Source organism: Rhopalosiphum maidis, chromosome 3 (assembly GCF_003676215.2).
Source record: "Rhopalosiphum maidis isolate BTI-1 chromosome 3, ASM367621v3, whole genome shotgun sequence".
In the NCBI taxonomy this organism is placed as follows: domain Eukaryota; kingdom Metazoa; phylum Arthropoda; class Insecta; order Hemiptera; family Aphididae; genus Rhopalosiphum; species Rhopalosiphum maidis.
Genome location: NC_040879.1, coordinates 54,991,690 through 55,016,357, shown reverse-complemented (window position 1 = coordinate 55,016,357; position 24,668 = coordinate 54,991,690). Strand labels below are relative to the sequence as shown.

At 25.2% G+C, this 24,668-nt stretch overlaps 1 protein-coding gene across 1 annotated transcript; it reads left to right on the top strand.

Annotated features, from left to right (window-relative positions):
* Positions 1-5,173: 5,173 nt before the first annotated feature.
* LOC113555553 (AT-rich interactive domain-containing protein 4A-like) lies at positions 5,174-21,118 on the top strand. The gene is given in 21 exon segments (XM_026959976.1): positions 5,174-5,194; positions 6,142-6,255; positions 6,334-6,396; positions 6,478-6,571; positions 6,631-6,817; positions 6,921-7,115; positions 7,179-7,258; positions 7,324-7,445; positions 7,611-7,748; positions 8,321-8,439; positions 10,428-11,154; positions 11,872-12,101; positions 12,180-12,282; positions 12,779-12,955; positions 13,941-14,100; positions 15,419-16,854; positions 16,856-17,958; positions 18,849-18,979; positions 19,048-19,155; positions 19,258-19,332; positions 19,468-21,118. Coding segments are annotated over 21 exon segments (5,580 nt in total). The 5' UTR covers positions 5,174-5,188; the 3' UTR covers positions 19,680-21,118.
* The last annotated feature ends 3,550 nt before the right edge of the window (positions 21,119-24,668 follow it).

Sequence of the window (24,668 nt, the reverse complement as noted above, 5' to 3'; positions counted from 1 at the left end):
ATTTATATTTCAATAACCATTCACATAAAAATCAATTATCTAACAAATAATAAATATTAGCTTAAATAACTTAGTTACGTTAATAAATAAATTACTTAAAGCCACAATACAATATTCAACTAGGCATTTTATATATTCTTCATTGTTTCTTATCAAATTGCTGTTGTCGTTTGCTGATTCTTTTTTCTATACATTTATGTACATGAAATAACTAAAAAAGTTATTACTGTTAATCGATCCACATAATGTATTATAGTATAACTAAATAACTTAATAACTAATAAAATATGTATTGTACGATTCTAATTTAAATTGCAATGCCATTAGAATCAAATACATTGTACATATGGAAAAAAATGTAAATTATAATTTATTTTATTATAGCTATTTATTTTTTTTTAAATAATAAAAATGTAACATATTTTGATCTTTATGATAATAAATTATGTACATAAGAAATTTAATTGTACAGCTTCCTCTGTGTACAGTTTTGAAAGAAATTGCATCATCTATTTAATTTAAAAATTTAAAAACAGTCCATTATTTTCTAAATATATAAGAGACAAAAAATGTATTTATTTTAATTTAATATTGAGATTATATTATATTATAGAACAAAGGATTCAATATTCAAATGGTAACATATTATATATATATTATGAAATGAAATGATAAATTTTAATAATATTCTTTTCTTATTCTATTATAACATTATCATATTAATAAAAACAATTTATGTTCAATTATTTTTACATGTTGTAAACAACAATGAGTGATACAGGTATACAATCAATATAATGATGTATTTTAACTATAAATGTATGTAATTTGCTGCTTTGATTGAAACCCTTTGACAAAATGCTTTGGTCCTTTGCTTTTTTATAGTTATTAAATAAAATATAATGTAATTGTGATGCGTTGATTAGCAACTATGAAAAATAAAAGACAATATTATTACATTATTAACACAGCTATTTGATCTCAAAGTTGTTACTTGTTTGAATTAAATATTTATAAATAATATAGAGTATTCACCCATACAAATAAATCAAAAAACTTAATTGTACTCTTTAAGTATTAAGAGGATGCAATAACTGCTGTATTATCTCAATCTTACTAATGTGTTATACCAAAGTATGTCAAATTAATGATTAAAGAATAATACTGCAAAAATTATGTCCAATCAAAGTTTGAAAGTTCTAAATCTTCATCAATCACACCTTCAGCGTGTAAATTAACTACTAAATCTTTTAGATTATATCCTACATCTTGAGTAGATATATTATTAATAATTTGAGACTTGATTTGTTCCATTAGAAGGTCAGAATTCATAATATTACCAGAAAATAATTTAGTCTAATAGAGAAATTCAAATAAAAATAATAGCCATTTCTTACAAAATAAATAATTAAAATACCATCAATAATAACATTATTTTTGAATAGGAATTCTGATGTTTTCCATGACATAATAGATCTATTTTGTCATGCTGTTTTCAGTGAAATTAATACTGCATATTTGACAAGGAATATTGTAATAACTAATGACCGCTGGTCATTTTCATTCTTATTTTTTCATCAAGTAGAAATCTAATGCATTTAGTCATGGATAATAGCATTATTATGTAAATGTAAATTGCCATAAACAAAATAACGTTTGAATTTTATATAAGTAAATTAATTAATAACAAATACTATAAATGTAGTATTTGTATTTGTTAATAATTTATTATAAAATAATAAGCTATTATCCAATTTTTTGTAATAAGAATTTTATTTTGAAACTGCCTACAATATATTTAGTGATATTGATTTATATTATTTAAAATCGTGTTTGTAAAATTTTAAAAAACTGATAATAAAAATGACAATCACTATTCTGTGATGATGACTGATATTATTCTCTTTTCGGTACCACTGTGCAACTCGTCTTACTTTCATCAACACCATAAAATCATAAAATCTTGTTCATAATATTATACTAAATGGATGGAGGCCACTGCGTATTTTTTTTTTCATTGCCAATATGAGCGACGGGTCTCTTTATTAGGTGCTCTAGGTGCGCATGCGCAAAGTTACTCGTTACATATTTATCATCTGGGTATACGATCTAAGCACAAAATGGACACTCCAACAGACAACTACTACAGTAGTACAGTCGCACTACCACAGTGTAAGGTTTAGACTTCAGACGGTTCGGTTAAGCCATTCCGTATTTCTGTTTCAGTACACTCGATAATTATAATTTCCCCGGGACATATTCACTCTATATTATCATGTCCGCGCCGCGGTAATTATAGTACAGTAGTTGATGATCATTGATCGACTTGGCTTGTGCAAGTGAGCAACGCGACTTTTGGGAACCACTGATATATTCTTATCATCAGCAGAAGAATATTGTTATTTTTGTAGTATCATCGTAATTTTCTTGTATACGAATTTATGAACGCATTAACGCTTGGTAGTAACTGTTTGACTAGTATTAGAAAAGAACGCTAGTGATCGCTGTTCGTTCGGCGTTCGATACAACATACGTTCTTGGCGCGTTCTAGTCACCCGTCTTTGGCGTCTTTTCGAGCATCCGAATTCCGAGTGTTCACTGATCGTCTGCCCCGTCTATCGTCGATTGCGAACGGCACAGCAGAGTTTTGCCGCGGATCAACGGATTCTCGTTCTGCGTAGCCGCTTTCACTATGAAAGAAAGATTGCCGGTAACTATAAACAGTGCAGTAGTTAGCTTGTCCATTACTATTATTATTATTATTATTATTATTATTGTTATTAACGTTTTGTCTACCTGTTTTTACTGATCAGTTTACGTTCTCACCTAGGCCTCTCAAAATACGTTTTATAAACGACATCATAATCAATTCCGTAGTAAAAAGGTACAACCAGAATTTACATTTCACTGTACTACTCATACTAAACACCAGCTTATAGATTATGTTATCCCGTTTTAATTTAGTAGCAAAGTAATTGTCGGCATTGTGGGAGTAAGAAAAATTAATTGCCAAATACATAGTTCTTTTGTAAAATTAATGAAAATAGCAAACATTTTGTATGCATTTTTGCTGAAATATAGAATTGTGAGTAAATTGTATTGAATAGTGATACTGTTTATGTTCATGTAGATTTTATTTACTCGTAAAATTATAAATATCCATTGATTTAATAGGTCCCATTTTGACATCATATATGACGATGTATATGAATATATACCTCGTCATAAATACATAATTAAAAAATTTGCTCACCTAGACTCGAGTAAAAAATAAAAACAAAACTATATGTTTGCACCATATTATTGATATAGTTCATTGGCTCGAGGTGTTTTTTTCTTTAAACAAATTCGAAATGACCAAATTTATTAAGTAGGTTTGTTGATTTATACACTTAAGTACTTTAAACAGTACCAAATGCCTATACTATATTTTAATAAAAATGATTCTTTCTCAATATTTAATTCTGTTATTATTTGAGTATAAGGTAGATAGGTTATTAAAGATGTATGGTCGTATAGATATTATATTACATTATTATTATATATGAATAGTTGTATGTTAGCACCGTACAGGTCATATAATAAAGCTTACGATACATTTTTAACTACATCTAAAATATAAAATTGTTAGTAATAGTTTATAATTAATTTCATAAGATACACATTTTTTATATTTTTGATCTGACTTACTTACATCTTTATACCTGTTATAAGTTTAAGTATATGATACAGAAACTACAAATATCTTCAGTTTTCTATATTTTTGTTTAGATCTTTTTAGAGTGACTATGTTACCCAGTTACATTATCACATGTGCAAATCATACATATATTATGTAAAGTATTAATACTGTACATTTAAAATTTTTAAATTGTTATTCAAGTTTCACCATATTTTATAAGTTTTAAGAATTATGTATCTGCTACCTACTAATGTTAATTTGGTTTTTTTTTTAGATAAAAAATTATATTATAAAATAATGTAATTAAGTGGAGTATTCAATTATTTTCTATACATAAAAAAAAACATCCTGCATTTACAATGGTTCGTATGATTTAATTTTGCATACATAATTTATTTTTTATAAACGACATAAAAGATTTAAAAAGTGAACTTTGGAAGTTTAAGTCAAATTTTAAAATTACATTAATTGTAAATATTGTAAATTTGATTGTAGTAAATCTTAAATTGATTTTTGTAATTTTAAAACATTTGTTTCAAACAATTGTGCAATTTATTTTTCTTACTATTATTTATACATCTTATTTAATACAATGATAAATAATTCAAAAGCTCTTTTTAATTATTAAGTTAAAAATAATTTGTTTAATATGATAAAGACATCTAAATAAGTATATACATATGTCACATTATATTCATAAAGGTTATATTTAATTAATGTTGGTCTATTTGGCTTAAATTTCCAATTAGAATTGTATTATAGGAGCTAGAGTTGCCATTAACTTTTAAAGGTTAACTATTTGAGGCAGGATTATTTTTATGTATAAATATTTAATAATGCTCTTGTTTAGAAATATATGTTGAATGTATATACTGCTAAATGCTATTGAATGATAATTAATATATTATATGAAAAAGTATTTTCTATTAATACTTAAATATATTTATTTTTATTCTACATTCAAAATTTTGTTAAAATCATATAGTTAATAATAGCAATTAAACTAAAATTACAAATCTGTTCATTTAGCATAATAAATTAAATAAATGTTTTATACAGATAAAATATATTAAATTGAGTTTTATAATATGAGTCATGTATTATTTAATTATTTGTTATAGCATAACATTATAATTTTACTTACAATGTTTTGAGATGATATAACAAAATTACTAATACATTTCTTTCAATTTTTATATTACTAAGTGAGATAAGTAGGTTAATATGCCAATTGTTAATATTATTTCAATATGTTTAAATGTTCTATTAATGAAGGAATTTTATGGTTTATTTATGGCAACTTTAGTTTAATATTTAATATATTTACTTATTCTGTAGCAACTATTCAGTTGTTGGTTGTTCAACTTGGTAATGATTGCACTTACTGTTTTAAAGTAAACAAATGAACCTAGTTGTTTTTATCCATGGGTTGATTTCAGAATGAAAAAGATGACATATGAACGAGGTCTACTACATGTACCTACTTGTTATTCCATTAACACTTAAATGGAAGTCAGTATGTAGTATGGTCGTATGTTTATTCTTAAAATGTATGTTAATTAGATATATATCTACCTATAATATATAGGCAATCTCAGGATTATATGTTCTGGATGGTTTCAATTGAAAATACATCTATTAAAAAGTGTTAAAAACCATTGGTTTAGAACATACATTTAATATTATTTTATCATTATTCAAATTACTAGAATTAATAATTCTGAGAAATACTATATGATATATGTACTTAAATTATGTTCTTAATTTTAATGATTAGCACCTTTTCTTAAAAATTTAACATTTATTTTATTTTAATAACTATTTAAAGATTTATTATATAGTATATAAGTTAGATACTATAAGTGCAATATCATGGTAATATGTATAATGCATATTGCTATACATTTTTGACTATGTAATTTAATATTAGTTAAATGTAATTTGAACTTCAGATGGTTGAACGGGATGAAAAATGTTTTCTTGTTATTATTGAGCTTGAAATTTATAGAATACAATTCCGCTACTAACTGAAGGTGATTGAAGAAACAGCCTTCTTGTTAAAGGGTTAATAAAATTTTAACTGTAAACATTAAATTAATTAATATTTATTTATGTCTTGCAAGGATGTTTTGGGTATTTTGAATTATGTCTTATTATTAATTAAACTTTATGCAAATATTGAATGAATTGTATTATAATTATAAAATAGTATGGACAATATTTTGTAATTGGAGTTGACTTAAGTTAAATAATTTAGTTATAGTGTCAATAAAGTTACTATTTTATATTTCATGGAATTTATGGGTTGTTTAGTTTTATAAGTTTATATTGTTCTATGCATGCACTTAATTATTGAATTTTATCATTACCTACTTAGAGTGCTTGTATTAATGTGCTTTAAAACTGAATTTTTATTGATAAATAGAAAAGAATAATGTTTTTTTTTCTGTAAAATATAGGTGAATTTGGATGACCCACCTTTTCTTACTGTTGGAACAGAAGTAAGTGCCAAATACAAAGGGGCATTTTGTGAAGCAAAAATCAGAAAAATATCAAAAATTGTAAAATGCAAAGTGCGTGAATTCCTTGTCAAAAAATATTCTTTCTTTAAAACAATGAAATTATTTATTAATGTATATTTTTTTATTAAGGTTCAATATTCTAATGGGATATCTGCATTTGTCACTGATGATGCAGTGAAAGGACAATTAAAGGTTATACATTATAATCTATATAACATAAAAATATTATACCTTATTGTATATATGTATTAATATACTTTTTTTTAAATCAAGGTGGGAGCTACTGTTGATGTAAAATGTAGTGATAAAAAAGAATTAGTTCAAGCAACAATTCAAAAAATTCAAGACTGTAGTCAATACACTGTTGGTATGTATTTTCTTATAATTTTATTTATTTTTATATTATTCACTTATGTTATTTTTTAGTGTTTGATGATGGAGATATAACGTGTTTAAAGAGAACAGCATTATGCCTGAAGAGTGGAAAACACTTTGCTGCTAGTGCTACTCTTGATCAACTTCCTCTAACACACCCTGAACACATCGGTATTACTCCTGTAAGAACCACTATAGTACAAGGCCGTAGAAGTCGAAAGCATAAAAAAAGCTTTGGGTAATTGTATACATATTTTAAGTATTTTATTGTATACTCGATAATTATTATTTTATTAAATTCCATATTTTAATTTCAAATTATTTTTTTCCACAATAAAAAGGGAAAGTGGAGAAGAAGAAACTTCAACAATGGAAGAAAAAGATATTGGAAAAGTAGTTTGTGTAGAAGCTAATGATAAAAAGAAAGTAAGAGATAATTGGTTTCCTGGTTTGATTGTTGCACCCACTTCTCAATCCTCAGTCAGAACTAATGTTTCAGAAGACTACCTAGTTCGTTCATTTAAGGATGGAAAATAGTAAGCAATTTAGAGTTTCTTCAGTATGAATAAGTATTAACTTTGATGTTTTTTTAAAAAAAGTTACACAGTACCAAAAAAAGAAATAACTGAATTTACTAAAGAAATTGGTGCTAGAGTTGAAAATCCTACACTTAAAACTGGTAAATATTAGTTTTTGTACATAGGCTTATTTATATAAGTTATTAATATTATTATTATTATTTAGCTGTCGAAAAAGCCTTATTTTTTCTTGACAAAGATGAACTTCCACCACACTGGGATCGAGATTTGTTATTTGGTGTTGATAAAATTTGTGTTGCTACAGATAGTGAAGCATTTGATAGCGATGTAAGTATATTTTGTATTGAACAAATTAATTAAAATTTAATGTTGATATGGTGATTATTACTAATTTTTAGAGTACAGTAAAAATTATTATTCATTTGAAAAATATACTTTTTACTAAGGATGTGTTAACTATGCATGTATTTTAATTATTAAATTATTTTTAAGAATTCTGATGAAGAATCAATCGAAGAAAAAGACCATTTTGTTGCACAGCTGTTTAAATTTATGGATGATCGAGGAACTCCTCTTAATCAAGGTCCAGTGATAAATGAAAAGGATGTTGATTTATACAAACTATTCAAAGTATATGATTATTTAATATGATACAATTATATAATATGCTTTTTATGAAATATGATTGGGAGAATAAATGCTAGTTGTAACACTCAACAACCAATGCCGTAACTAGATATTTGTGTGCCCCGGTGTAAATTGGTCTAGGAGCCCTATAAATTTAAACACTTTTAGTGAGGCTCCTTAGTCACTACAAAGCCCCCTAATATTTAAATTTTGGCTTTTCAAATTGTACTTTTGCCCATAAAATGTGTTAACTCCAGCATACAATTTATTAGTTAATTTTAGTATTTGGTATAAAACTTATTTAAATATTCATTTTCATTCAATACTTGCATTAGCTATTTAAGATCTTACATCTATTCAAACCTAACTGTTTCATATATCAACTAGTGATTGCCCTAATAACTATAAACTGTAATGTTGATAATCTCTTAGACAAATAATTTACAAATGTACTTTAATAAAACTATAAAAGAAGAACTACATATTTTCTATATTTTACAATTATTCAAAACAAACAAGAAAATTCTGAACACTTATAAAACTTTTAATAATTATAATATTTAATTTTTTTTTAGATTGTTAATAATTGTGGAGGATATAACAAAGTTAATAAAGGTAAACTATGGAAGTTTGTAGCTAATAAAGCTGGTCATGAACAACAGTCATTTTTTTCTGTTAAACATTGCTATCAACAGTAAGTGTATTTAAAATTTAGTTTATAGCACATTATAATATATATGTTACAGTGAAAGACAAAAATTGGTAAATGTCGTCATTCCCCGGTCATTGACGTCATTTACCAAAACTTGTGGTAAATCTCAAATAATACACTGATTGCTATAATATAGATACTATTTAATAATGATTTATTGTTGGCGGGTGGTTCATTTTTGAATCTCATCATTTTTGATTTCAATGAAGTTAATGAATGGTTAAATTAATTGAAATTAATAAAATAGGTGCATATTATAACAAATTATTTATTTGTACAGTTTTGGTTACCATGACATTTTGAACTGCACAGCATTTCTGCTGCATTGTAAGCACATTTTTTAGTGACAACCAGTTTTGCAATTGCATCGATTGAAGCCTTTTTATGACCAGCTATTTATTGTCCAGCGATTTTGCGTAATGTTATTTCCCTATCTTTAATTTTTTTCATAGCTTCATCTAGTTCTAGAAATTTTTCTTTGCATGGTCAAATTTGAGCTCTTGTATATTTATGTTTCAACACACCATATTCTGTACTTGGTTCAAACATTCAGATACTTATTTTATTTAAAATTAAATAAATATTATCAATTTAAAATTGGCTTACATAATTTATACATTTCATCTTCACACAAAATAATAACAGAAAGTAAATTACGCGGAGAGCCCTATCAACATCTGATATTGGGACACAAACAGTTGTACAGACTTTGAGCTTTGAAAATTTTTTGTTAGTCAATCTCAACATTTTTAAGTCAAAACTATTTTTTAAAATTCGATAAAATTCTTTCCATAAATGTTTTGAACATCATTCTCCAATTAAATTGGGGGGATTTACATCAACAACTAGATAATGTCTACATTTACAGCATTTACCAATTTCTATGTAAATGACATTATTTACCGGAGAATGATGACATTTACCATGTTAACATCATTAACCGTAATGTATATATATATTTATATCTAGAATAAATTTAAAAATATATATAATAATAAGGATTTGTGTACCTGCTTAAATTTATTGATAATATAAACATTTCAACAATTAGAAATTGTATTTAATCTTAATTTAAACACATTATTTATATCATTACTTTATGTAACATAATAACTAATTCAAGACTTACTATGAAAGCAAAATGATATAATATATATTAGAGTTTGGATATGTATAACTTATTTTTTTTACGCAATCAAAATTATCCCAAATTTTGTCTTTAAATAGATTCATAGTCTAGATTTCATGTATGCTTACTTATTTTGTATATACTTGCATATCGTGATAATTTCTAGGTTTAATATTATATTTCTAATTATAAATTATTAAAAATGTTTCATTTTATTATTATTTTGAATATTTACAAGAATAATGGAAGACAGTCAATATTATTGTTCATAATTTAAGACTATTACTATTTGTACAATTATTCAACGTGTAAAATTATTTTTACAAATTTATTTTCAAAATATAGTTAAATACCAAGCCGGTTTCAACTATGAGTATGTAGGTATGATGAGTAAACACTTTAAATTGGAATATATTGTATGTTTCATGTACTTATTTATGTTATTTTAAAGTGGATTTGTAGAAAAATAATCAATAATCATTAAATAATAATAAATTTAAAATCATTTAATCGCATATTTCGCCATTTTCAAATGCTTTTTAAAATTATTTTTTGGTTTTTGACATCCAAACTCTAGTTACATTGAAATTAAATGATACATTTTAATTCTTATTATTTACCAACATAATCTATTTTTATGTTCCTGAAATGTATTATAAATTATATTTATTAATACAACTACAACCGGCAATACAGTATAATGTATTTTAATAAATTATAGTTTTCATTTAAAGTTTATTTCAACAAATTATGAACTGTGGATGGAAACTAATTATTTATTAATAATTAATATGTTTAATTATTTCAAAAAAATTAATGATTTTATTCTATTGCATTACAGATATTTACATAGCTTTGAAGATTTTTATCGAAAACTTGGATGTACAATGTTGAGTCATCCGAGAGGAGTAAGATCGCGCAGTAGATTTAGTCGTAGTATCATACGAGATGTTGATAAAGCATTACCTAGCACATCTACAACTGATAAAAATAAGTCATTAAAGAATGAATCAAATGATAAAAAAAATAAGGATTCTTCTGGTACCAAAAAATCAGCCAAAACTATTAAAGCTGAAGAAAAGCTTCTAAAGAACAATGAAGAAATGTCAAAAAAAGGTGATAAAAAAAAAGATGATAATACTAATAGTACATCACGTAATAAACAATCAGTTAAATGGGATCCAGAAATAATAGAAACAAAAGATCCTGTTAAAAATTCTAAAACTAAAAAAGAAATGAAAGAAATATTAAAAAAAGAAATAAAAAAAGAGATAGATTCTGATACACTAGATGATGATCAACAAATCATCGAAGATAAAAAAGTAGAAAAAAAAAAGTATACAAGAAATTTATTTGGAAAATCAGTGCGTAAAACGACTAAAAAAGAAAAAGTTGTGAAAGTAAAGTCTGCAGATACTGGGTTACCAGGTATGAGAAAAATGAGAGCTATCAAAGAACAAATTAAAACTTTTGTTAAAGTAATGACTCCATTTAAAAAATCAAAGAGAGGAGCTAATACCCAGCAAGATGCTTCAACTAAAGGGAAATCTGATGAAGAAGTTCCAAAGGTAAAATTTGTTTAATATTTATTTTTGTATTACTTAAATTAATCAGGAATTTAAATTTTTAAATTTGAGTTTAAACTTTAAATGGTGATGACCTTTATTAATTGACTTAAGTTAAATCTTTCTTCTCATTATATAAAAGTTAAACTATTTACAACTTGTTATTTTTTTAAGATAGCAAATATAATTAACTGAAATTTATATGGGTAAATCAATTAAGTTTTACTTAAATTTATAATTCAACACGTTGACTACCATGAGACTGCCGGCGGTCACACAATATGTATTACCGAAATGCCAAACATATTTTTCTATGTTATTTCTAATTTGTATATACTATTCTATTTGAAAAAATTTTAAAATATCAAAAAAATTATTCTTATTCTTATTATGCTACTGTTCTATTTTTAGTATATTATTGTAATGCCATTGAAAAGTTAACAATTTTAAATCATTTGAATTTATTTATTTATGATCACTGGCAATTATGTAGCATGTAAATAATAATTGGTGTGGCCATTAACGTCCATAAAAATAATGTATATTTTAATCCTGTTCGGATACTGGTGGTCCCATAATATTCAACATATTAAAATATTTAATTTTATTTTATTTTATTAGTTGCTAGATATTTTTGATATATTTTAGTATTGAGAATTAAAAATAGCTATTTATTATTTATGAAATGTGTTTTAAAAATGTTCCGTTTTATTATTTAAGCTCACGCGATCAAAAACCAAAGAAGATTTACCTACTAAATCAAGGAGAGTATCAGTATTAAGTGATCTTGCTGATAGTGCTTCTGTGGTACAACTTCCCCAGACCGGACTTCTTGCAGAAAATCAAATTAAAATTAAAAAAGAGGATGGATCTGAAAAGAAAAAGACTGTTAGAAAGAAAAAGGAAGATAAAGAGGAGAAAGCAACAAATGATATAATTCCAGCACCTGTGTATGTTTATAAACTATATAATATAAATCTGTGTAAACAATATTATTAAATATTGGTTTTATATATTTGTTGATTTAGTAATGTTGAAATTGTACCATTTGATAAAGACTCGCCTGTGATCGTTGGAGATAACTTAGTTGTGTATTATGGAGATAAACATGCAACAACGTATGATGCAAAAGTAAGTTATTAAAATATATAAAAAAAATATAGTTTAAATATGTTTGATTATAATAATACTGTGTTATGCATAAAATTACATAGGTAATTAAATTAATTAGCTGTTAATTGTTTGTTACTATTTGATAAATCAACGTATAATTTATGAATTAATAAGTTAGTGCTTTTATGTTTTAAACAATTATTACAGAATAGTACTTGAGTATATTATTTTATGGATTGAAATTGTTCTTATTGTAAAAAAAAATTATTCAAAAATAAATTTCTTATATAAATTTTAATAATCTTAAATTTATCTATTTTTGTTAAATTTATCATATTATGTCTCATGCTCATGCCAGCTTTAAACTTTAATATTAATTTTTTTTTATCCTTAGGTTAAATTTTATTATTCATTGTCCCACTATATAAATATTTTGATATGTAATATGTTAAAGTTTGTATTATTTAAAATAATCAAATGACATAATACTATACATACTACTATACATTTTTAGGTTATTAATGTGTGTGATATTGAAGGAGTAATGAAATATTACGTACATTATAAAGGATGGAATTCACGTTATGATGAATGGATAGATGTTATGCGTATTGCTTATAAAACTAAGGATCCGGAACCAGAACCTGGTGTTGATAATGATGCAGACTCTACAAAAAGTAGTCCTCCAGAAGTATGTATAATAGTAGTCAAAGATTCGATATAAAATGGTTGATGTAAAATAATTTTATTTTACTTAAATTTTTTTAGATTTTGTTTTTAAAATTTAAGAATTTTATTAGAATGGTTTTATTTTTAAAATAACAATTAAGTAACTATGAATAAAATGTTTAAATTCATAAACGTATGATTTATTATGTTTTTTTAGAATAATTATATTGAACAACAAAATGGTAGTTAAACTTATAAATTATTTTCCATTAAATAATTTAATGTAAATGATGTTTTATTTAAGTATCTATGCATTTTTCTTGTGCTTTTCTGAGTTATGTATACCATATTTAAATAATTTAAATCTATTAAGTCCAAATACAGAATTGATTAAAAATTCTGTATGAATTTTTTCATAGAATAATACTTTTTATTACAATCAATCAGCATTGTATTATAATTTATAATTAATCATTTATACAATGGATATTATTAAAAAATACTATACAATTTTTATTTATATAAATACAAATGATTGTCATTAAATGCATTTAAAAATATTATTTTATTGATGCATATTACTTATTACAAGACAATCCATATTCTTTGGTTAATTGTTTACCAAACAATTTGCCAATGTTATAATATTTTTGTATATATAAAATAGTATGCACAATTTGCACATATTGCTTATTTGTCAAGTATTCTAAATAATTTTCCAGAGTTTAATAATTAATGTTATTAATATTTCTTAATTTAGTATAATTATAAAAATTAAACCAAGTACGATGGTTTTTTTTTTTACAAAAAAAAATATAATGACTACTTTACTAATATATCTATATGAGTGACATACTAGCTTGAAATGTTAACTCAGTTTTTTGAGTTAACACTGGGCTAGTTCAAACTTGAATGTTTACACTTATTTATTGTTATATTATTTATATTAGTAAGAAAAATAGCATAAAACCTACCTACAATTAACAATATTAATATTTTTTTTTTAGCAAAAAAGTGTGGATCCAAAAAAGGTACCTTCAACAACAAGTAGAACTAGAAGATCAGTTACTCCACTCACATCGCATTCAAACATAAAAAAATCACCTTTTAGTAGTGCTCGACCTACTAGAACATGTACTTTAACAGATCGTCCATTATTTAATATTGGTAAGGAATATTTATAAGAACACATATAGTCCATCTCTTGAAAGAAAAGTAATATACATCTTGATGATCTAGATATTCATGTACATTTCTATACAGCTTCTCGCCTATATCCCACCTTATTCGGCCCTGTACCAGTTTGTAGTTTAGCACTATGTACCTAGTATAGATAAAGGTTATAGTTATTACCAGTTATTTTATATTTAGATCACATGAATAATATTTTTCTATTAAAAATGGTTTGATTTAGTAAATAAAATTTATGTTGTATTATTAAATGATAAAACTTTTATGAAAATTTAATTTTTCATTTCTGTGCAACCTTCTAATGACTAAAAATTGCATCTTGTTTTAATTTGTCCTTTGCTAATAGTTTCCAAGTTGATTTGATCTATATACATTTTGTTATGGTATTGTTGCTATATAATACCTCTTCTGAATTTAGTGATGCATTGCTATAATCTAAAATCTAATGAATTCGTAGCTACCATGATATACCCTAAATAGGTCAATTATCGCCAATTCTTTTTTTTTTATTAATATTCCTTAGACTATTCTCTCTGGTATCTTCTTAAATTTTCAGATGATGTAAATTAGGGATTATTGGTTTTATTGATGATAATTTATCGTTACAGCATAATGTTGATAAATATTTTTTAGTAAGATATATCTCTTGGATTGTTTCTTTACATTACTAAACATATATTCACAATTCACAGCTCCATCCCCGATGGACTAGCTCAATAAATGTTCATTTTTTTCATTTTAAGAAATCTAAATATATTCAGTAAAATTTTATTCATATTATTAATAATAATAAATTCGTAACCTAGTCATAACATTAACTAGAAGTCACACTCCTAAAACTTACCTAAACTTTTTATAATACCAAATTCCAGTCAACTGATATTAATCATAATAATAATTTTATTTATGGAAAATAATTTCCCATTTCAAAATAATAAATTGATAGTGTAAAGTGACAGCTTATGTGAACATAGTGAAAGAATTAATCTATTAATATTAAGTATTAAATTATGTTGAACATTTAAATTATCATATAAACAGAAAAGAAAAAAAACAAGAACGCAAGACCTTATATATTGAGTTATAGATTATATAGATTATGATAAAGTAATTTTAACTATAAATAATAAACTAAATATATAATGAAATAAAATAAAATAATTAATATTATTAACTGGATAAAGTTGTATACAAATTATATTTCTATGTGTGTGTGCGTACGTGTCATATTTAATAAGTAATGTAAATCAGTAATGTAATGTATAATATTTATACTTATTTAATTATTTTATAGATAATTCAGATTCAGAAGGAGAATATACAGTAAGTGTAGGAATATCCAAGCAATATAATAAGAAAAAAGCCATTAAATCTGAACCCGGTATTGTTATAAAAACAGAACCTTTAGACACGGAAAATCAGAAAAAAACTCCGTTATTAAAAACATATCCTAGTAAAGAAGTGCTTATGCAGCGAAGTGCACCTAGAAAACCAAAATCATGTGTGTTCAAAGTCCATAGTAATAAGTCTGAAGAAGTTGAGGTCTGTGAACAAGTCACTCTTAAACCACCGTTTGATTTTAATTTTGTAATGCCACCACCTGGTGATACTATAAAACCAAATGAAGATAATGAAAATGTACAAGTACAAAATGAAAATACAATTGAGGATAATATTAAAATTGAACCAAAAGTTGCTCCGAATCATTATTTATCACCCAAAGAAAAATCTGAGAGAAATGATTTAGAACATATATCTGAATCTTCATAAAGTGCAAATGAAGAAATCAAAATTAAAACTGAGCCATTGACCGTTCCAACAAAATCAGAAATTTCAAGCATAATCTATTATTCATCATCCTCTGAAGATGAAGAACAAATTCAATTAAAAAAAGTAACCGAAATCATCTCTTCCTCATTAGATGATAAATCTGATGAATCTAAAATATCTGGCACCGATTTTGATCTTAACAAAATAAGATCAGAAATGAAGGGACTCGTGCCAAATTCATCTAATAGTAATAATGATATAATTCAAAATAAAGAATCATTTATTTTGGATAAACAAATAGAAATTGAAGAACCTATTGATAAAACTAATGAATCAATTACAGATGACGTTTACGAATTCAAAGAATCTGAAACATGCAATTTTGCTACTATTTCTTCAGTCACTGAAGAAAAATTTTGTAGACCTATTAGACATGATTCACCAAAAATATTTAACTTAGAGAAACCAAGTGAACTACCAAAAGTTATTGAATCTACAGTACAAGAAGAAGTAGTTGAACAAAATCTGTGTACGATACCATTTGTGCCCAACAGCAATAGCGCGTATTCATTTGAAAATAATGTCGAGATAAAAGTTAATGAACATTTGAATGACATAAATGAAATTGAAAATCCAATTTCTAATAATCAACTTGACAATGAATCTAATGAGTCCCAAAATTTAATAATAAGTGATGTTACAGTAGATACTTCTTATGTAAAAGAAATCGAACATTCTCAGGATGAAACATGTCATGAAGTTAATGAACCCGATATCAAAGACGAAGTATTGGATCTATGCATGAAACCACCTGAATCACCGCCTAATAATATTTTTAGTATGCCAGAGCCAAATGAACTAAATGACATGATTGTTGAAGAAGAAGATGATGATGAAGATGACGATGAATCAAAGTTAGTGATAGCTGAAAATGATAAAATTGAAAACGATTATCAAATAGGATACTGATTTGGTAGTTGTTAGTGAAGATCATAATTCTTCTAATGGACAAATTAATGACAATATACAAGCACAATCCTTGCCACCACTGCCACCAAGTATACATCCTAATATTGAATTAGAGTTCAAAAATTCTTACCAAGTAAAAAGAGATATCACTATATCAAAAGATACAGATGATGAAAGTACTACATCCTGTAATGAAAGTATACAGAATGCTCTAATTCAAAGTTTCCAAAAATATTCTCATTTTGAAAACCATTCAAGTCAAAATCAACTTTATATGGATAATATTGATGACAATACAAAATCTGGCTTTGAATTTGATTCAAATTCAAAATCACCAACAATTGAAAATAAAGAAATCATTGAATCTGTAACTAAGGTTCCCATTAATGAACCTTTGGATAATGATAAGCATAAAAAATTTGATTTTGATGTCGAAAATGTTAAATATGAGAAAGAAAAAACTTCAGTGCTACCGGAATTGCAATGTAGAGAAGAAATAGTAGATGAAGATACCCTTAATAATACTTTAGAATACAATCGTAAAGTGGCAGAATATGACATTCATAAGCCTAGTACTAGTAAAGGGTTCTTTGATTCGATACATCAACCAAGTACTAGTAAAGATTGTTTCTATGAAACTGATAATAGTAGTGACACAAAAAATAATTTCTTTGAAGCTAAACAAGCAGTCAAAAGTGTTACTTTTGATACAAACGTCGCTAGCAAAAGTAATTTATTTGATCCTAATATTCCAAGTTGCAGTAGCAAAGATTTCTATGATCATAATATTCCAAGTACTAGCAAAAGCAGTTTTTATGAAAACTCTTTGCCTAGTACTAGTAAAAGTTTTTATAACCCAGAATCTGATGTAAATAGTGTACTATTTTGTGAAGAAACTATACCAGGCAGTCCAACTGGTACGTCGGAAGAACAATATGATCAAGAGGAAAGAAAAAAAGCTCTTCAAGCACTCTATGAAGAAAGAGAAGCTGCTTCAGCCATGTATGCTATGAATCAATCTTTTCGTAGACCAATGATTACTTTGATGGGTGCTACTGAAGAAGAAATGGAAGAATATACTAATATTCTTCAAAAGTAATTTTATTTCATTAATAAATAAAATATAAATAATTATTTATTAGATAAAATTAGATTTAATATTTATTAGTAAATAAAATATCATATAGTTTAAACAGGTCTGTCACAACCTCATATTATATTGGTTTCATATCATAAATGAACAAATAGTAGATTTGATAGTTCCAATTATGTGTTCCAAAATTTGGCTTTAATCTAACAATGAAAGTACAAAAATTATTTGTGTTCTGTCATTGATTTGTCTACCTATATTTATTAGTGATGAGCTTTTTTAAATATTAATAACTACATTTTCAACCTTCTAAAATAAAGCTCACCAAGTTTCACTGATGTATGACATTCAGTTATATTACAGACGTTAGATTTTTACCTTATTAATTTATCACAGACTGCCAATAAGCTTTATAATACAAATAGATAAATAAAATATTAAATAATTTATTTAATTCATTATTATATCATCAATTTTTTATTTAAATCATAGTGCATAATGATACTTGTTCAAAGTTATACACATGAATTAAAGTTTTCAATTGCTTCCAAATTTATAAAAAATTAAACTGTTCCAACACTTGTAGCACATAATCAAAACTATGGCTTTACATACTCGTAACTTCCTAAAAAATTAAAATATTTTAAAAAAACTAATGAAAACACAGTTTATGTTACTCTTCAAATTTAATAATAGGTCAATTCAGTTTAATGTTTAACCTAACACAAAATTGGAATGGCTCAATGAAAATGTTGGTACTATTTTTTAAGTAATTAATTATTTGAGACACATTCAAACAGTTAAAAAATATTAATAAATAATTTTTATTTCATATTTTATTAATTGTAATTAATTGTTATTTCATTAATAACATTTTATTTTTATTATAAATTAGTGATGGAGCAATACTAGATCAAAGACATTTACAGTTTTTGGCTGAGATTTCTAGTAGGAATCTTGGTATAAATATAAACGAACCTTCAGTCAGTGAACCACCTGAAATAGAACCAGAACCAGTAGTTGAGAGTAAGTAGTATAAAAAAGAGAGAGAGATTTTTAAAATTATATAATGTTATTGTTGAATGTACTCACAGAAATTGTAAAACCACTAGAAAAACCACAATCCAAGCGTAGAATTAGCAGTCATGAACAATCTTCAAAACGTAGTAAAACGTCTACTACTACTGCTCCTGTACCTTCAGGTAGTCTATTTTCAAAATATTCATTATAATTTATAGTTAAGTTTATTAAAACGTTTCTGTGTTAATTAACTAATATTTTTTTTTTAAAACAAATGTTTTTAGTAAGTCATATTGAAAAACTACCTGATCTAAAAACACAGATACCTTTAAAAGATGGTAAACCATTGGTTGTATTCAGTGAGTAGAATTACATTTTTCTATTTTATATAATTTATATTAATGAACAAACTTTGAATGATATTCATTAAATATATATATATATATATTAAATAATGATTTCATTACATTAACATTAAACTTAAAACATTTTAGCTCCAGATATGGATTCAGCTCAACGGCAAGCAGTTATTATAGCCAGAATGAACGATCTGCGAAAAGAATATGCTATGGTTAAAGCTCGTTTAACTGTGGTTGATCGAAGAAGGAAAAAAATTAAGAAACGAAAAAGGGAAATGGCTAAAGCTACTACCATTAATCAAAATAAACAGTCACAAGCAGCTGGTGGTGCTAGCACATCTAAATAAAATTTAGTTTAGTTATTCCACCTATTAGAATTTTAATATTGATATAAATGTTTACTATTTAATATATCATTGTAAATGTGATACTGAATAATATTACATACTTCATTATATTTATTTGTTTTTAAACCTTCCACAGAAGGATAACTTATTATTAGTTACTTATTTTTTACTTTATAAAATAAAAGTTTTTTATGATAACATATTAAATTTTAAATTTAAAGGTCCATTGCAACAACTAGATAACTGCACTTTTCAGAATTGTTCTGGGCAACCATAGTACAATTATTTTTCCAAGTTTCATGAATAATCGCTGAACATGTAATGAATCAATACTGAATTAATGGTTCTTCAAATATGATTTAGTGGCACATGGATTGGTGGTTACATTTTATTGAACCATTAAATTAATTAACTGTTGATAAGTTAACTAATTGTAATCACAACTCCTAAAATAACAATTTAATTTTTTGATAGTTGTATCAAAACAGAATATAACCAAGAGATGTTTAAATTTCTTTGCTCAAGGGAAAATATTTAAAAAAAAATTTATTCTGTATCACTGTATTTCTCCATGATATGCTTGATCTATGTATGATTTTCAATAATATGGTTACAACATCACAATATCTAACAGAAGTTGTCAAACAACAGCTCATGCGGTATGTAGACTAATTTTAACTCGCCCGCAGACAAAATGTGTATTTATTAATTATTTACTTTTGAGGGCGAATTAAATTATGAAGTTTTCATCAATTTTAACTGAAAGTTTTCATTTTGCTTTTATTTTAATAAATATGTATATATAATAGATAAATTTATATGTTAAATTTTGATGGACCTCGAAAACTTCCTGAGTTCCTAAATAGCCCTCCAAAAATGTCAATTGGTGATTCTTGATATGGAGTCCCTAATGCATGGAACATAATGTTATATGTCCTATGTATTCCATACAACATCATGCCAGACCTCCGTCATAATGTAAGCAAATTCATCAGCTATCTGTTCTATAGCCAATATATTTTGTCCATGAAATAGTCTCTTGAAAATATTGCAAATTATCTAATTGTTGCAATGGAGTCAATGGACCCTATTTTAATGTTACCTATTTAGTATTTAGTACTAAGTGGTTTGTGCATTAGCACTTAGCATTTAGTAAATACAATTTTTCGTTTTAATACATTTTTCAAGTACGATTTAAGTTCTTTTGCAGTCAAATGTGTTTTTTTTTACTATGCTTATAATTTGTGAGCGTGCAAAGGAAAATCGTGCCTTATGAAGATCTTATTCAGTGTCTAAATACTAAATAGTATTTAAACACTTCCTATTTTGTTATTAAGATTAAGTGTTTCTCTATTATTAAACTAATTAATTATTTTGTATTAAATAAGATGTTTGATTATACTCTAGTTGTAGTATAAATGTATATTTGTATGCCATTATACCCTAATTTATTTGAAAATCATTAAGTTTATTATACTTTATATTATGTTCCATAATTGTATATTTGCTGAACATAATGAAGTTATTTAAACTTTAATGTATTATTTTTATATCAATAGTTCTTAAAATGTTGTTTATGTAACTAATATAATAATTATACAATCATTGTTGAGGTTAATATTTTAAACCTATCCCAATTTTTAAGTTATGTGATTATCAGAATAAAATTAATGAATACTATTGAAATATCTATATGTAGATAAAATATGGAAAATTTTATATCATCATTTTTCCAAATAGGTATACAATTATTTTTTTCGATATTCGATATGCATAATTTTTTAAAGCAGTCAATGAACTTTTTATAAAAGCTAAATTTGTCTTGCTAGGTGATTTTAATCTCCCCTCTTTAAATTTGTCACTTTATTCGTTGCTATTAATATGTAATTCTCCAATTGATTCTAATTTTATTAGTATGTTATCCCAGTTTAATTTTAATCAATTTAATTTATTACGTAATAACAACGTTACTCTAGATTTAGTCTTATCTAATATCCGCCTATCTGTCTTTAATGGGCCTGACCCATTGTTACCTATTGATAATCACCCACCCAGCACTTAATATCACGTTGAAATATGAACAGTTTAATATCTTATCGACTACTTATGTTATAACTTACGATTTTAAAAATTGTAATTATGTCAAAATCGTTAAATACATTGGCGACTCACTTAATATCATTAACCCTATCTACTCCGATGTTAAAGGCGGAGTTGATCGTCTCTATGATCTTGCATAATTCTATAAATATTTTTGTTCCTAAAAGACGTATATATATTAATATTTACCCAATTTGGTATTCAAATTCTTTGAAATCGCTTTTAAAAGAGAAAAAAATCTGTCACCTCTATAAACCTCTCTGTCTATAAACAATTCAATACTATTTCTGACTATATTACTTTTTCATATTTAAGAGCTAAATGTATTTATCTTAACTTCAATATTAACAAATATCTTTAAGTTATTTCTCAAAAAAGGTTTATTCCCATCAATTTGGAAAACTTCTTTTATTTCTCCAATTTAAAAAAAGGTGACCCTTCATTAATTTTGAATTATTGCCCTATCTCTAGTTATCTATTAACCCGAAATTATTTTCACACTTAATTTCCTCAAAATTATCAAACTACTGTTCTTCCTTATTATCAAATCATCAATATAAATTTACTCTCAAGCGATCTTCTTGTAATAATTTAGCTGTGGTAAAAAACATAATCCTTAATTCTTTTGAATTAAATGCACAAACTGATATTATTTATACCGATTTTTCTAAGGCATTTGACCAGGTAAATCATACAATTCTTATTAGAAAATTATAAATATTTGCTTTTTCAGATACTTTACTAAATTGGTTTCAATCATTCCTTTCCGAACGACAACAAATCGTTATTTGTCTAAATTTTACCTCTACATAGTTTAATATACCTTCTGGTGTTCTTCAAGGTGACCACTTGCCAACTCTTCTTTTTAATATATTTATAAATAATCTTCCTAATGTCATCACTAATTCTAATATCTTTCTATTTGCCGATGACGCAAAATTATTAAACCAGAACAAGACGCTTTTAATTTGCAATTAGTTATAAATAACCTTATATTGTGGTGTAATGAGAATAATCTATTTTTAAATATACAAAAATGTAAATTTATGACATTTTACCTAATTAAAAATCCCGTTAACTCTCAATACTCAATTTCTGGCACAAATATAGAGCTTGTTAATCAATTTTAAGATTTGGGTATAATTATTGATCGTAAATTAAATTTTTCTCTACATACTGAAATGATTAAAAATAAAGCTTTTCGTAGTTTGGGGTTTATTAAACGCACTTGTGCTGCATTTTCAGATCCTATTCCTTTAAAAATCCTCTACTTCTCTCTTGTCCGTTCTAATCTAAAGTACTGTCCTCTCACTTGGATAAATAGTACGTCAAAACAAGCTCTTACGCTGGAATCTGTCCAAAATAATTTTTTACATTTTATCTTTTAAATTTAACATAAACAGACCTGTCCACGGCACATATAATAATGTTTTAAATTTTCTGAATATTTCTCTACTCTCTGACCGTCGTACACTTTTACTCTCTAAATTTTTACAAAAACTAATATTAAGTTCAATAGATTGTCCTGAAATGCTCTCTTTAATCCGTTTTAAAATTAATTACTATAACCCTTTTATCCACTTTTTCAATAAAAAATTACAGCTTGAACTCTACTGCTAACCTTCTTATGACTGCAGGTAATACTTTTGTCTTTGATTATATTTGATTAATAATTTCTATATTTGATTTGTAGTCTATATCTACTTAAGCAATATTATTTTATTCATTCTCTAATTTTAAGTAGAAACTATAAATTATGTTTTACGTATTAATGTGTTCTTTCACACACAATGTTAATAATGTTAATATTATTATGTTTTAGGACTCACGTCCGTTTATATTAAATAAATAAATAAATTGGTTATTTATCATAGACACAAGGTACCTGTTGTAAAAAGTACTGTTCAATGTTTGAAAATACTATAGAAGTATACCTTATAATAATTAATTACATACAGATTGTAAAAGGAGCTATTGATAAGTAGTAGGTACTTTATTTTCCAAATGATTTGTCTGAAATTTAAATGTAAATGACCAGTGAAATGGCGAATTGCCCACTATATAAAAAAGAGACTTGATATTATTAACTTTGAAACTGTAATAATTTAATAGATGCTCTAATATTATTTATTAATTATTATTAGTTTGTTATATTTTATTTTTTATTTTGATATAGGTTAGTAGTAAGCATCGGTTAGGTTAGGTAACTTTAATTTATAATTTAACTAGGTATATAGGAAATAATATTTAGGTATCAACATTAAGAATGTTTACACTGAATTTAAGTAGTTGGATAATCATTTTGAACAATTTTGAAATGTTAAACCAATGAAAAGATAACACACACATTTTTATTTAAGTAAATATAGGTATATAAGTATATAATTATAAGTTTAATAACTAATACATTTTCCAGCCATTAAATATATTAAATAAAATAAATATTACAATTTATATAATTAATTAAATGAAACAAACCAAAGATTTTTAACTAGCTAGAAAAATTATCATACAGAAGACATAAAGTATAGAATGACATTGCTTTTAGTTATAAGCTACTCTTTTTTTGATCACACTTACTGCTTGTCTTAATAACTGGCAGGTATAATAGATACATTATTGTTATATTTATGATTAAGCCAACAAATCGGCTAAGATGGCCAATTTGTTAGTCTTTCAAATGCCACTATTCACTTTTACTTATGTCTCCTGTATTTTAATTTGTTAATAACAATTTATTAAGTTTGTGCTATCATTAATTAATAAAAATTAAATCAATAAGTAATTAAAACTTATCTGATAGAAAAAAATAAAAATAAAAATTGGCTAACATATTCCTTAATAATACAATATATTATAATATAATGAAATGAATACATGATAAATAAG